At 44.0% G+C, this 14,792-nt stretch overlaps 1 protein-coding gene across 4 annotated transcripts in view; it reads left to right on the top strand.

Moving 5' to 3' along the window:
• Positions 1-4,347: 4,347 nt before the first annotated feature.
• RPTOR (regulatory associated protein of MTOR complex 1) overlaps positions 4,348-14,792 on the top strand; it is a 258,055-nt gene continuing 247,610 nt past the window's right edge. For all 4 annotated transcript variants that reach the window (XM_090059359.1, XM_090059361.1, XM_090059358.1 and 1 more), the window contains exon 1: positions 4,348-4,785. In XM_090059359.1, the coding sequence (XP_089915485.1) occupies positions 4,624-4,785 (162 nt within the window). In that variant the 5' untranslated portion in view covers positions 4,348-4,623. The remainder of the gene's footprint in view (positions 4,786-14,792) is intronic.

Raw genomic sequence — 14,792 nt, 5'->3', positions numbered from 1 at the left:
TGGAGAAAACTGGCAAACCCAAAAGGGGGGAAAGGAGACACAGAGATCCTGGCATCTGCGTAGCACAGCCACTGCTTCAAGCCCCTCTCCAACTGTACATAGATCAAAGAAATGGCTGATGGCACCAATTAGTGCCTTCCAGCAGAAAAACACCTCTAGCTTAGCTCTGATCACCTCCAATGACAACACCTGCATGTCTTATCTCCTAAAAAACAGAAGAGGTAAACAATAATGTTGGGGAAATGGGGAGGAGAAGGGAGGCATTCTCTGGCTGGTTGGGGAGGAGGGGGACACTGGCATGGATGGGAGACGGGAAGGGTCCCTGGCATGCGGGGACAGTTGGCGTGGTTGTAGTGAGTCCCTGAAGAGGAGGAGGTTGTGAGGGTGACACACCGAGGGCTGGGGAAAGGAGGGGTCCATGGAGCCCCTGCCATGAACAAGCTGCTCAGGCTGCAGAGGAAAGTAGGTGGCATCCTGGTAAACCATCATTTCTTTTAAGATCCTGGTGTGGCAGAGGTGCCAGAAGGGTCTCCCTGCATGCTCTCTGCCCCTCTGGCAGTTGTGCTCTTTGGAGGCCAGCTTTCCCTGCATGAATGGGAGCAGATGACAAAGAGCTCTCTGCAGAGTCATTGACTTTGGGATATGCTCCCTGAGCAGGCTGTCAGGATTTTGGATTATTAACCTTCAGGGCACAGTGCACAGCCCATCTGTTCATTCAGGCTTTTTGCCTGAGGTGGATTAGTTGCGCTGGGTGTTCTAGTTGTGATTTTTCAGGTACCGTGTTGAGACGGTTACCCTACTGCCTGCAATTGTATTATGACGGAAGGTAATCTGGCCACACTGGGTTCTGATTTAAATGACAATAAAAATGCAAACATAACGTCTCATCGTGCCCTGACAATTAATTAGTCTTTCAATTGGATCATGACCACAAACCACCATTAAATAGTCATAAACAAGCTGAATGAACTCAGAAAGCCAATTAATCAAAGCAATAAATCTCCCCCTTTAAAAACCCCAGGGACCTAAGTTTTTTAAGGAATGTTTTTGTTCCAGCCAGTTGAGGGCAAGATGATGTTTTATCTTTTAAAAATTGTATTTGATGATTGCAAATGCACTTGGAATTGTAGGCAAAGTGCATATAGCTTCATATATCAAATTATGGAGATGGCTACAACTCGGATGTAAACCTGGGTGCACTTTGATTGAACTGCCACCCAGGGAAAACACTCCAATAATCAGGGCTGAATAGCCCCATTCTTTATTTTGAGTTTTGAGTACAGTCAAGCTGATGATGAAGAAGGAGCAGTTTTGAAACTCTCCACCTGGTTTTCCTCTCATATTTACTGGTGTAAATCAAGAGGAACTCTGCTGAAGACAGTGGGCCACTGTCTCCATTCCCCTGCACTTTATGCAGTCATTTGCATTGGTGCAAAGGGAATGTAACAGGTGCAAAAAGCTGTCAGATCAGATTCATGTCGTGTGCATTCTCGCTGCAGTGGTGTAGGGCAAAGGAGAATGGGGCCTGACAGGGGGATGCTGGTGTGAAACTAGTCAAGGCTAATGACTTGAAATTATGGGTTTAACTTTTAAAACTTGCATTAAGGTAAAGATCATCAGGAATATTTGGTGGGAGGGCAGTTGGTCAGGAAGGTTTGGTCTGCTGTGGGATTAGTGCCCAGGCAAGACTCAAGTAAATCATGTGCTGCGTTTGTGTTTGCTCCCAGGGCCCCCATGGCAATCATCGAGCCTGTGTACTCTGCGTTCCAGGAAGCAATATCACGGGAGGAATGAGGAGGGCATTGCATCAAACAGCTGCTGCCAAAGAGGCTCAGACTGAAAATGCATCTTGGCAGGACAATGACCAGGAGTGACTTAAAGGCCCTGTGAACTGACAGCTGGTTTATCAGTTTGGCAGATTTATTAGAATTTCTGTAGTTTCTGTTTCTTTCCCTCACACCCATCCTGAGAACAAAGGAGACCTCAAGGTCTTACTTTTTCCTTCCACAGCCCAAGGCACGATCATAGGCTTGCCTTCTTTTGCGCATTTAGCTGTTTCATTATGTTATTTTCTGCACTGTGCATTGCAGAAGTCTGGACCATATGTATGTATTCCAACCCAGTAAACCATCTCAGGAGCAATATTAATGCATGAGCTTAAATCTATGAGTATTGTAAATATAAACTACACTTCAAAATGCACCCTGCTCCCGCTGAAAGGGGTCCATTTAGGGAGCAAACCCACTCTTTTTGGTGCATAGCTTATAAAAAAACAAGGTTTTAAAAAGTCCCTCATTTCTACAATTGCAGGGACCTTCTGGTTTCATCACAAAAATCCAGTCTTGTGGTGGGAATCCTTCTGGACTCTTCATTTAGACAATACTTTGTCCCATGTGAATAAGCATTGTCATGATGAATCCCAGCTACACACCTTCAAAATACCATTTGTATCTGAGAAACTGATCATTTCCCCTTGACATTATGTAAAGCAAATTCCATGTCAGAGAACTCGAAGTGCTACTGGTCCTTGGCTCCAGGCTCCACTCCTCACCCCACAAGGATGTGCCGTGTGTTTTCCTGACACAATTTAAAAAACAAGGATTAATTCCTAATTTGTTAGCATCATGTCTCAGATACATGGGCCCAAATAGTGTAAATCAGTGCAACATCCATGGAAGGAGCTGTACTTATTTACATGAGTGGTAGATAGGGCCTTTACACATAGCAATAAGATCCCTAGTATTGCTGCTTTCTCTTTCCTGAACAGTGTGGAATTAAGCTCCTCAGCCAGACGTAGCTGGTCACACTAATACTCTTCTCAAAGCTGTGCTGACATCAAAGACCTTGGTGCTCAAAGATGATTTGGTAGATGAGGGATTGTGCATTAGAAGTAAACAATTTAGAACAAAATGAATGCAGCAGCCATGACATGCTTTGGGTCTAGCCAGAATGAGGAAGGGAAAATCCTTGATGTTTTCAAACAAAAAAGGACAGCATTGGTAAGAAAGAAAGTGAACATGTTTGAGTAAAAACATAACAAATGGACACTGCTTAAAAGCTGTTTAAAAATTATTTCAGTCTGTGTGTGTGTGTGTGTGTGTGTGTGTTTTATTGAGTTTTGTTCACCTTCTCTTGTTCACCTATATCTACTGGTCTTGGTTTCTAGGGATGTAACTTCAGTGGGGTTGGAACTGTCTTTTTCTTCTGTATCTGTACAGTGCCTGGCACAGAGGATGTCTGGTTCCTGACTGGTTTCCCAAGCCAGTCACTCCTGCCAGTCAAATGATGACTGATGATAACAAATATTGTGAGTTTATCCTTGCCAACCAGGCCAATGAGGCATCCATGGGAGAGTCCCCTCTTTAAAGTGTTGGCTAGACTAGTATCTGCTGCATGACATTTGCATTTAAACCCACCATTATAAAGGACCATATTTGCTTTATTACATGGATAAATTCACCCCTCTGCCAGAGGCCACTCAGTCCTGCTGCAGTGTTTGAGCTTTTTGGGAGGTGTGGAGTCCATGAACGGACTCAATGGCTGGCGGGTGAGGAAATCTGTCTTCAAATGAGCAGCACCGGAGATGTGCACGGCTATTACTCCCTCCAAATTACACCAGATCATCGTAGCCTCCCAGGGGGACAGCTGCTTGCTCTCGACTGCCTCCAGAGGCTGGCATAAAAACAGACTCGTGGGGAAGGCTGACTTGGGGAAACTGAGGCTGGGCAGAGAGCAGAACAGCGACTGCGCCACCAGCCCCAGCGCCTTTCTTCTCTTCCTGCCGCATGATAGACAGTGCTGTGCCTGGTTCCTGAATGGAGCGCTTGTGCTGAAGCATCGCTGGCTGGGGACGCATAGTGGGCTTCTAGTGTGGGGAGGGGGGTGAAAGTCTGTATTCGAAAGCCTATTGCAATGGCTCCAGTATTGCCAACTCTCAGGATTTTTGGCATTCTTAAAGTCTGTGCTTCAGGAATGTGAAAAACTTAGCTTTCTTTTATATGTATATAAAGAAAGATAAGTGTTTATATATATAAGAAAGTTTTATATATAAAAACTTAGATCTATCATACAGACATACATACATATATATTTTTTTTATTTATATATATATGTATATATATATGTATGTATGTAAGTATAAAAGAGCTAAGTTCACGTATGTAAGAAAGTTTATCTATCTCTAAATTTGTGTCCCGCCCGCTGGTGCTGTGGAGCCCTGGGCTGGTAGAAGGGCGGTGGAGGGGAAGGATGCTCCGGTCGCCATGGCAACCGCGGTCCTCTCCTCCCTACATGGGCTCGAACGGAGCGTGTCCCGTGTGCCGGTCCGTAGCCGCACTGCATGCTGGGCCTTCCCAAGATGGCCGCCCCCGTGTCGTGCTGCTGAGGGGAGTTTCACCGCCCGGCGCCGCAGGACGATTCCCCCCGCGTGTCGCGTCGTAGCAGGGGGCTGGGGCCGCCATGGACCGAGCCCGACAGCCGGCGGGTAGCGCGCGGGCCCCGCGGGGCTAGAGGTGGCGGCGGGAGGCCCCGCCCGGAGCCGGGGCCCGACCAGGCCTCAGCGCCCCTCCCCCTCCCCGGCCTGCCCGCCCCACGGTGGAGGAAGGGCCCGGCTCGTGGCCCCCGATGGAGCCCGAGATGCTGCAGTCGCCTCTGCTGGGCCTTGGCGAGGAGGATGAGTCCGACCTGACGGACTGGAACTTGCCCCTTGCGTTCATGAAGAAGCGGCACTGTGAGAAGATCGAGGGCTCCAAGTCCCTGGCGCAGAGCTGGAGGATGAAGGATCGGGTAATGAGGGGCCAGGGCAGGTGGGAGAGGGCGCAGGCGCGTCTTGGCTCGCCTTGCCCGCACACTGGCACCCATGGGAGCATCTGCGGCACAGCCATGAAGGACAGGTGCTAACGGCCGGTGCGCTGAGCATGGGTGCCTCTGCACCCAGGGCCACAAGAACACAGGAGAGAGGCACAAGCAAATGTTTCCACATGGCTTCTCCCTTACAGGGGAAACGGGGACATTCCTGGGCAGCCTGGCGCACTCCAGCGTGCAAGGGGCTGCCTGGGCACTCCCTGCCCCCCCCTCCACATGCACACCCCTGCTCCCCCACACCCCTGCCCCCTGCTCCCACACTGGGTGCAGGGCCAGGGGCTTGCTTTCAACTTACATGATTTATAGTGGTGCACCAAGAGAGAGTTTGGGAGCTGATATTGATAGCCGATTTTTAAGGAGGCGTATCGGCCCATACTGATCCGCTTTCTGATCCACTTGGAGAGCTGCATACAGCTGTTATGTAAGCCTGTATCGGTGCACCTCTAATTATCTGCCCATCCATGTGTACAAATAGGTCCTGGTACAAAAAAAGTTCATGAACCATGGTTTTAAACAGTTCCTACAAAAGCAGTGATTTTGTTAGGAAGGAAGTAGAATTAGTAAGGTCCTAAATTAGTAAGGTCCTTGAAATGGAGCTCTTGGGTCCCTGGGTTTATGGTGTGGGCAGAGTGCGCAATAAATGTTTTGTGAAGTTATCCAGTGGCTGATAGGTGTGTGGAAGGTTTTACTCTCTTTTTGGTATGGTCCAGGGAATATATAGACAGTTTATTCTTCCCAGAGTAATATGAGCTGAGTGTTTAAAAGGTGGAAAATGAACTGTTTGATTCTCAAGCACTTTCACCTTTCAGGGCAGATCATATTCTCTTGGCTGAATCCGCTAGGCATAGCACCAGATATTATACTGATGTTTCTCTAGCTTGTATTGGGTAACATTGCAGTTAGCAGGAAACCTCTGGGATGTGATTTCTGGTATCTAAACTTTTCTGGTTAAATGTTAAACCATTAAAGGTCAGGATGCCTTGGAAGGGAAAATATGAACCTGATGTACTGATAGCCCCTTCTGTGATCTGTAGACTTCCTGAGGTCTTGGAGGCATGCTGCCCTTTCCTGTGGGTGAGCAGTGGCTATCTCTCCCAATCTACAACCATCTGAGGAATTAAAAAAAAAAGCAAAAATTGCTGAATGAATATTATAATCTTACAAAATGTACTGTAGGCCATTCTGATGTAGATGAAACTAAAATGACCTATTGTTTTCTAATTTCTTTGGATAATACATTTGTGGTGTCCTTCTTCATAATAACCATCTCCAAATGTCCTTTCTCATACACTGATCTCTCTGTGGTGTTTAGCTGACTTATTTTTATTCCTGTGTATCATGTGAATGTCTGGGATCTGATGGAGATTGGGGTCTTATTGCCTCTGCCTTAGAGATTACAGTGGACAGTGAGTAGCAAAAATGGAGCTAATGTTCAACTAGAATAGGTGCTAAAATGGTGGCAAACATCACGTTAGTGTGATAATATTTTTGGATGGGGTGAGTAGTTGTTGGAAGGGAGAGAAGTAGAGAGAGAGAGAGAGGAAGAGAAGAGAAAGATGTAAGAGGTAGATGTCAAGTGAGGCTAAGGTAGAGTACTAAGTAGTAGCATAAGTGAGAGAGAAGAGGAATAGGTTATCCTGGGTCTCTGCAGCAGCTCTGTCTCTTTGTATTTGGCTCTTTGCTGCAGGTTCTTTACCAGAGGCCAAATGACTGGGGATGAAGCAGCTCTATATAAAGTTCAAATGTGGACTCGGGGAAGGGATGGTCCCAGCTGAATCCGGTCTCATCCCCTCCCTTTCCCATCTCTTGCTTCCCAAAACAGTTGACACTCCAGGTGCAAGCCCTTTTATGCTTGTTAAACACTGCGTTATACTTTTAAGTATATGGGTGTTAACATCGTGTCCTGCTTCAACTTTGATTTATACAGTATTGTATACTCAAGAATAAGAAGATCCTTCTAGTTTTAACTGCATGTACAATTATTTATTCCTTGCCTTAGATTGTTGCTTTCTGTTGTTGTACGCTGTTGAATATTTGTTATGTTTCATTGTGGAATTGACTTTTGCAACAGTAGATAAACATTTATGTACAGATTAGTAAAAGATGTGAAGCACTTTGGGATGGAAGATACTGTCTGAATGAATGCAGGGTTGTAATGCATGTCATTCAGCAGTGCTTCTACGTTTCTCTTTTTGTCCCTTCACAGTATCTGATGAAGGAAGCTCTCTGCTTATGAAAGCTTATACTATATGTCTGATTTAGTGTGTAAAGGTGCAAATCTACTCTACCTGCTGACTCTCTTTCTAACATTCATTTTTAAATAAGAAGTCTAAGTGTCCCAAGTTAGCTCTCTAAATAAAGAAGATTAAAAATGTTTACAGTCAAGGATTAATGCTGCTAAATTTTACAGAATGAGTGTGCGCTCTCAAATGCTAACTAAATGATCTACTTATTTGGGCTTCTCGTGGGAGAGCAGGGTTACTGCTATTCTTTTTTTCTGATCTCTCCTCTTTTTCCCACTTATCTTTAAAGTCTTTATGCAAAAAAGATTTTTAGATTAAATGAAAAGGGATTTCCTTCCTTTTCCAAACCAGATAGTCTGGAAGTCACATTTTTAAATGGCTCTGAGGAAGGCAGACAACTTTTTTGTGTCTTCTGCCTTTCTGGCCTTGATGCCCAGCATGGCACTTACTTCCACTTCCTGAAATGAAGCAGCCAAAACAGGACACACACTTGCATGCAGAGCTGATTCTTTGAAAACCCTTCTTTTCATCCCTTTCTTTTAAAAGCTGCTTGAATATTTTCATGTGGGAATGCTTCTTACACAGGTGTTGGATAGTTGGAATATTAGACATAGGGGCCTCTTGTGACACTGAGTCTAGTTCCCTGCCTTGGCAGGCAACCACATCACATAATCCTGTATACAAATTAACCAGGTTCCATCTTATAAGTGTTTAGGTTCTGGAGGTGCTTTCCAGTAGGAGTATTTTGGGAAGAAAGGCCAGTTTAGTGACTTTTTCATTTCCAGTCTAAGTTTATTTGTGGCCGTGTTACCCTAACTTATTTTTAGTTATTAACATCCTTTAGCTTAAATGTTTCATTTTCCTCTCAGATTTTGACCCCCTGAATATATTTACCTAGAACAATTGGTAAATCTTCTTAGCCTTTTTACCACCTCTAAACAGTGCTGTCCTTGCACAGTGTTCATACATGTGCTCAATAATTGTGACCTTTGCCAAACTTACCAGTGCATCTTTATGGAGTGTTCTTAGTATGCCAGGTATGAATGGCTGCCAGGTATCAGACTCTGACAAAGAGTCTTTGATCCCAAAAGCTTGTATAAAAGGACAGTTTTCTTGCCATTTTCCAGATGATCTAATAAAAGGTATCATTTTGGAACCAAGAGTTCTAGTTTTTTGTATGTCGTTTTGTCTCAGACCTACATGGCTAATCCAAATGATAAGCAGTATCGTGCAAGTTCCTGCCAGGTGCTGGGAGCTGAAATTGTTCAAAGGCATAAATACAAGACAAAAGGTATACATAGCAAGTATGAAAGTAAGCTGTGTTCATTAGGGGGATGTGATTACTGTTATGAGGCCTGAATCTTAAACTTGTTTTAGCAAAACAAAATTGTTGAAAGCCCCCCCAATTCCAAACAGTCTTATCAGTTTCCCACAAAAGGGTGCATCTTAGGCAAATTTCGCATGTCTGGCAGGAGTAGGGCTTGTCACCGCTGGTTTGTCATTAACTATGAATTCCTGAATGTGTAGGTTGCTCTTGTCAGTCAGCTGTGCCTGTCTCCTTGATTCCTGTGTGCAGGCAAGTTATGAAAACCCCATGAATCCTGACCTCCTGCAACCCCTGCAGGCAAGACTCCTGAGAAAACTGGGAAAAGTGGGGCATAATGGCTTGTCTGCCAGAACATGCAGCTAGTATGTTTAAATCTGTGTCTATCAGTATTGTCACGTGCTCTGTAATGAAACACATTCTGTAACACTTAACAGCAGAAGTCTAGTGGGGCAGTTCCAAGTTACGAAATTAAAGTAATTGCTAATCTAGAAGGGGGAAAGGAGACTAAAGATATTATTCAATGTAGAGCATATTTTTTATTTTGTGACATTTTATACTTGTACAAGCAGATTGTAAAATAAAGTGATGGAGATATTTTTAGTTTAAGGTTTGATGGCTTAGGAGTGGCAGTTTCTGCTCCATTTCACCTTCTTGTTGGTAAGGTAACACATAAACAAGAGACTGAATGGCAGTGGGGACTGATCGGTTTTGCAGTAGAAGCTCTTTCCAAATACAGTTCTTGTGTTTCAGCAGCACATTTTGCAAGAAGCTCATACTACCTCTGTCTGTGCTATCCCAGGCCTGTGGTTGAACAAAAAGACTTTGGGTTCTGATGCTGTCGATTGGGTACCTCCCGTGAGCCTTAAAATGAAGAATCTGTAAAAATGGACCAAAAAAGACTACGGGAAATTAGTGCATGTACATGTCCATTTGGATAAGGTTACTGACTTCCTGATGAAGGCAGAAGTCTGTAGTTCTTATGTAATTTAGAGTGAAAAGACCATCGAAATGTGAGCATTTACAAAGTGATGTTTGTGCAATGAGTTTCTGAAAAGTCAACTGCGTTAGTTAATGGTTCATCACCACCTGCCAAACCTTTTAAGAAGCTTTGGAAATATTTTTTAGTTGAGTTTTTTCTAGTTGGTTAATTCACACTGTTTAATAACACATCCACTTTTGTTAGTAGCAACAACTATGTGAACATTTTGTCATACCAGAACATTTGTGCACCAATATCTTCTCTGAGAACAATGCTATGCTGGAAGCAGAATATGTCAATTAATTGTTGAAGGAACACTCAGTATTTGATTTTCAGATTGATGGATAACAAGTACTGTTCTCAAAGCCAGCAGTCTCATTGCTCTGCCAAACCAAGTTTTCACCCAATAATGAGAGAGACATTGAGGCTTCAAGATCAGAACCATTGTTAAATCTGGCATAGAATGCAGTTTTGTGTATCTTGACAGAGGAGATGGTCCCTTTTGTACTGAACTAAGGGCATGAGGATCCTACACCTCTCTCTTGCAATTCACATTGGCTGGTGTTCTTTGGAGCTTTGAGCTGACCTTCTTTCTTGGCCGACAGAGCTGGATTGCATTGACCTAGGGGTGGAACCAGTCCAATCAAGTCATCCAAAACCCTTTCTCTTCAACTTACAGGTTGTGTATAAATGAGAGTGGCTGCAAATACAGGTCTTTCTACCTTATAAATAGGACCACCTCTTATCAAAATGGAAGGCCTGATTTTAATAACTATTGAAAAATAGTTGATTAATCTTTAAGGGTCAGATTCCATCATCCTTCCTCTCCTGGAATGGCACTGTCTTCTTCCCTGATGATCCTCAGTGATATAGATAGAGCTCTTTATGGGGAAGGTTGCAACTCTCGCACCAGCATAGCAACACCCAAGCCTGTGTAAACTTACCTCCAGAACATTAATTGATCTCTATGTCTGTATGTTTCTGTGGAAGAGGAGCAGATTTTAAATTCTCAGTTTAAGTAGCTGGTTTTCTGAACTGTGTGTGTTGTTGGTGCAGCTACTGTGAACTTTTCCTTACCTATGGGATGGTTTGTGTGCTGATGGTGTCCCTGTGTGTCTTGTTAACTTTATCTTGGACATATCTGACATTCCTGTGTGAGCTGCTTTCCTTGCTTGAGGATGGGGGTATATGGATATAAGTAAGCAGTTAAAATACATGATGATATAGAAACTGTTTATCTTTTCGCTTCTCCCTTCATTGTTAAGAGAAGGTATCAGGATTTCAGATACGTTTTAGACTCCTTTTTTTTTCCATGGCATTAGTTGTCCCTCAGCAACCAATTGTGATATTGCAGATGCTAATTAGGACTTTGAGTAGTGAATAAGAACCAGGAATGGATCTTAACCTGCCAAGTACTTTACGATTCATTAAAGGAATTGACATTTATTAAACATTCACTCATCCCTTTCCATCTAGCTGACTGAAGTCAGATAAGTCCTGGTAAGTTATAACATCATATAATTTATTTTGACCTTGTAGTGGGTGAACAGCAGTGGGGAAAAAAACCAAAAAATCAGACGAGTTTGTATCGCCAGCAAACTGCATAACAGGCGAGGCTTATTTTCAGATATGCTATTAGTGTATCCAAAAAAGCAAGTACCTTTTATATGATGCAGAACAGTGATCTTGATGTTTTCAATATAGCACCTTTCTTATGTGAAATATTGTGGGGTAGTGGGGCTGTTAATATACAGATGAGTTTAACCATTAATGCTTAGTAAAAACTTGCATGAGTCAACAGGCTTTGGAATCTACTTTAGTGAGAGAGGGAATGATGGTTGGGAGGATCTGGTTCCCCAGGCTCTAGTACTTTCCTTTTTAAGAACCCCAGGGAATCTTTAGGTTCCACCAAAGCAAAAAGGAAATTCTCTCTTAAGGTTTTCAGAGTATTGTGAGGCCAAATGCAAAAGAGTTCCAGTTTTGAATTTAGTTGTGTGTAGGTAGTGCACATTGAACCTACAGTGTTATTTGGAAAGAATCTCTGGACTTACAGGATGGGATTTGCAAAAATGCCTAAATGCATTAGGAGCACAAGTCCTATTCACATTTGCTATGACACGTACTCTTTTACGTGCAAATGAAAATCCCATGCCAAGTCTTTACTTTATTTTACTGAGATTCTAACTGTGCTAATAAGTGTACCAAGTACACAGGGTAGAGATGTGCATCTTTCCCCCAACCTTATAGTTCTAGGTTAAACGTTGACTTCAAAGCCACATAATGTTTCTTATGTGAGAGAACATTTTAAATTAGGTGAAAACTGCAAACAGCAATAAGAGAAACTGAGCACGTACTATATAGCTGCTACCCTTACTCTAAAAAAGTAGGTTGATCTCAAACAGAAGAGCAGCATGTCTTTCTGTATCCGCTAAGTGTATCATGAAAACAGAGATCCACCCCAGCAAGAACATGTTAGTACCTGAACTTGTGACGGTAGTTGTCGTGGGAAATGCTGTAACAGGAATAAATATTTTGCAGCATTTGGTCATAGGTGAAATCTGAGAAGTTAAAGGTAGTTTTCCCCAGATGAGCAGTCATCCAAACCCTGGCTTGACTTTCAGGTGGTAGCAGGTAGAAGAACATGCCTCTGACCACTCTAAATTTAAACAGTTAAGGTAACATTGGCTCCCCACTTTCCATGGGGCAGCCATCTGGCAGTTCACTGTTGAGAAGCTTCCTGATATTTGGCTTGTTGCCTGGTTTCATTCCATCAATTTTCTATGATCTGTTTTCTACCCCAAATAACTTGTTCCCATCCTTTTATTGCTGTCACTGATTTCTTTAAAAAAAATTGCATCCTCCCTATTACAACTTCATGATGCATCACACTCATTTCAACCAAGGCCAGACTATGGTACCTGTTATGGTGGTCATTAATGAAAGGCTTTCCCTGTTCTCTTCTCAAGCTGACTGCTAGCTTGTGTTCTCCTGTTCGCTACAGCATCCTTTTGTTCTGTTTTCTGCCTTTAATGGTGGCTTGGAAAGCAGTGTTTGGTCAAGAGGCAAGGATTCAGAAGAAGCAGCCATCTGCATGAGTTAGAGGTATTTATATATTTTTATGTACACGGATCAGAGCTCATATTTATAAGGTTGTTTTTTGGGGTAGGTGGGAAGCAGCTGAACTTTGGCAGAAAAGACTAGGAGAAAGGATACACTTCACTGCACTCTTTAGCAGCTTGGGATGAGTTTACTGAAGAGACTTTCCTTTATGCTGTAGTGCTTTGCTTGAAGTTGGTGAAGGCACAAAAGCAAGAACTCCCTTGTTATAAATATGCACAAAGCCTGCTCTCCTTGAAGGGTCCACAGCCTTGGCATTTGAATCTCTTTCATGGCTGTCCAGAAGCCACATCCCTGAAAGCTCAGGGCACAGTACCGCATCATACCATCCCCATCTTCTCTTCCAAGCATTAATCAAAGGAAGGGTTTGAGGCTTGGAAAGGTTTTGTTTATCTCCTGGCCCAATTTTTATGCTGGAGAGGGCTGTCCCTCTGTATTTTAATGTGGTTAAATCTTATTGTCAGAGCTTGGGATGTGAGCCTTTGTTTCTGTGAATAGCCTGAATGCATCTGATTTAGGGATGTTGTCAGGAGCTGCTACAGCCTGGGTCCACCTTCTGAGACACCTGGGGCTTAACAGAAGGCATTTCCAGGTCCCACATAGACAAAGTATACTGTGTTTAGATCCCTTTTAAGTGTGTGGCCCTGGTATTGAAGTAAGGCTGTGTGCATACTGAAACTCAGTGTCAGCTATGTCATTTAGCTACAGAAGGGGTGGGCAACCTGTGGCACATGCCACAAGTGGCATGGGCGTCTTCTGTATGGCACATGGGAGATTGGGGAAGGGGAGAAGATCAGAGTGGCGCTCGATCAGGGTGTAAAGCATGCCTGCCAAAAAGGTTGGCCCCTACTGAACTACCGGAATGGTCTGAGATGAGTTTTTTCGTATCTGGTTAAAGCTCCTTCCTCTTTCCCAGGGAACCCTATATTTTTAATTTCATCTTTGAAATGGACAGCATCTAACTAGTTCAAGGCAGCCTTGGATGTCTTGAAATGGATGGCTTCTAGTCATTCTCACCAGTATTGCAGTTAAATAGAATCCAGTACCATGCAAAGTAGACAGTGGGGCCAGAGAGTTCCTATGGACTTGGGCAGTTTATGTAATGTGCAAATGATAACCAGAGATTTGTTACGGTATGAGTGGGGGAGCGTGTCCCTCACTGCCTCAAAGAATATGGGACAGGGGACGAAGTGGGAAACAGCACCAGGCCCCAAGAATCAAGCAGAACACCACTGCCTATTGTAAGGCAAGAGTCCCAGTAGCATCAGGGGAGCGTCAGTCAGACCATGAATGATCCCAGCCTTGCTTTAAGAGTGTGCTGGATGCAGCTGGGGTCTCCATCGGCTTCAAGTATAACTGGAAGCACTAAGGCAGCTCCAGAGAAAAGCCAGCAACCAGTTGATAGCTGGCACACTGGGAAAGATCAGCCCCAGGAGGAGAGCTGGCAACCTGGGAAGAGCAGGCAAACAAGGAAGAGCATGCATGCTGGTGAAAGCCAGCACCAGGAGGAAGCCTGGCACACGGGGGAGATTAGGCAAGTAGGGAAGAGCCTGCATGCTGGGGAAGGCTGGCAGCCAGAGCAGAGCAGGCATGTTGGAAAGGACCAGGAACAAGCTGAGAGCCAGTGTAGTGTGGATAGCTGCCTTGATGAGAAAAGTTGGCCAAACGTAGGAAGCCAGCCCCAGAGAGAGGGTAGAAGAAAAGTGTTGTAAATCCAGACATTTGGAGGAGTGTCTGATACTGGGGGACCAGAGCAAGGTCCCCAGACGGAGGAGCATGAGAGAAGGACTCCAGGATACAGAATGAGCGTTCTGAGCAAGTGTATATAATTGTGAGTTATGGAATGTTGAAGGTCCAAGTATGTTTGAGTTTCCAGTTAAGTTTATTACATTATTAAGAATTGGAGTGAGCATTTAGAATTATCAACCCTGGGCATACAGGAGAGACTTTTAGTTCATTTTGAGGACTTTAATTTTGTTTGTGTCAGAAACATCTGGTTGGTGAAAGGACGAGGTATAAGCGGGGGTGGGGGGAGGTAGGCGCCCTGGGATGACCACCACAGTCTCACCTGAGCAACCTAGACCATGGGGAGCCTTCCGGTAGAAACAAGTTAAACCAAAGTTGTGGCAGGTGAGAACAGAAGGATAACATACAGGCACAGAGGTAGAAGATCTGCATTGGATATTAATAAGGCCCCAGGCATCTGGGAAAAAGATTCTGACACTAGTAGCTATACAGCGCTGATTGTGTGTTGTATACAATG

This window comes from Crocodylus siamensis, chromosome 8 (assembly GCF_052110815.1).
Source record: "Crocodylus siamensis isolate JL-2025a chromosome 8, ASM5211081v1, whole genome shotgun sequence".
In the NCBI taxonomy this organism is placed as follows: domain Eukaryota; kingdom Metazoa; phylum Chordata; order Crocodylia; family Crocodylidae; genus Crocodylus; species Crocodylus siamensis.
The sequence above is the reverse complement of the archived record's forward strand: the minus strand, read 5'-3'. Positions and strand labels throughout refer to the sequence as shown.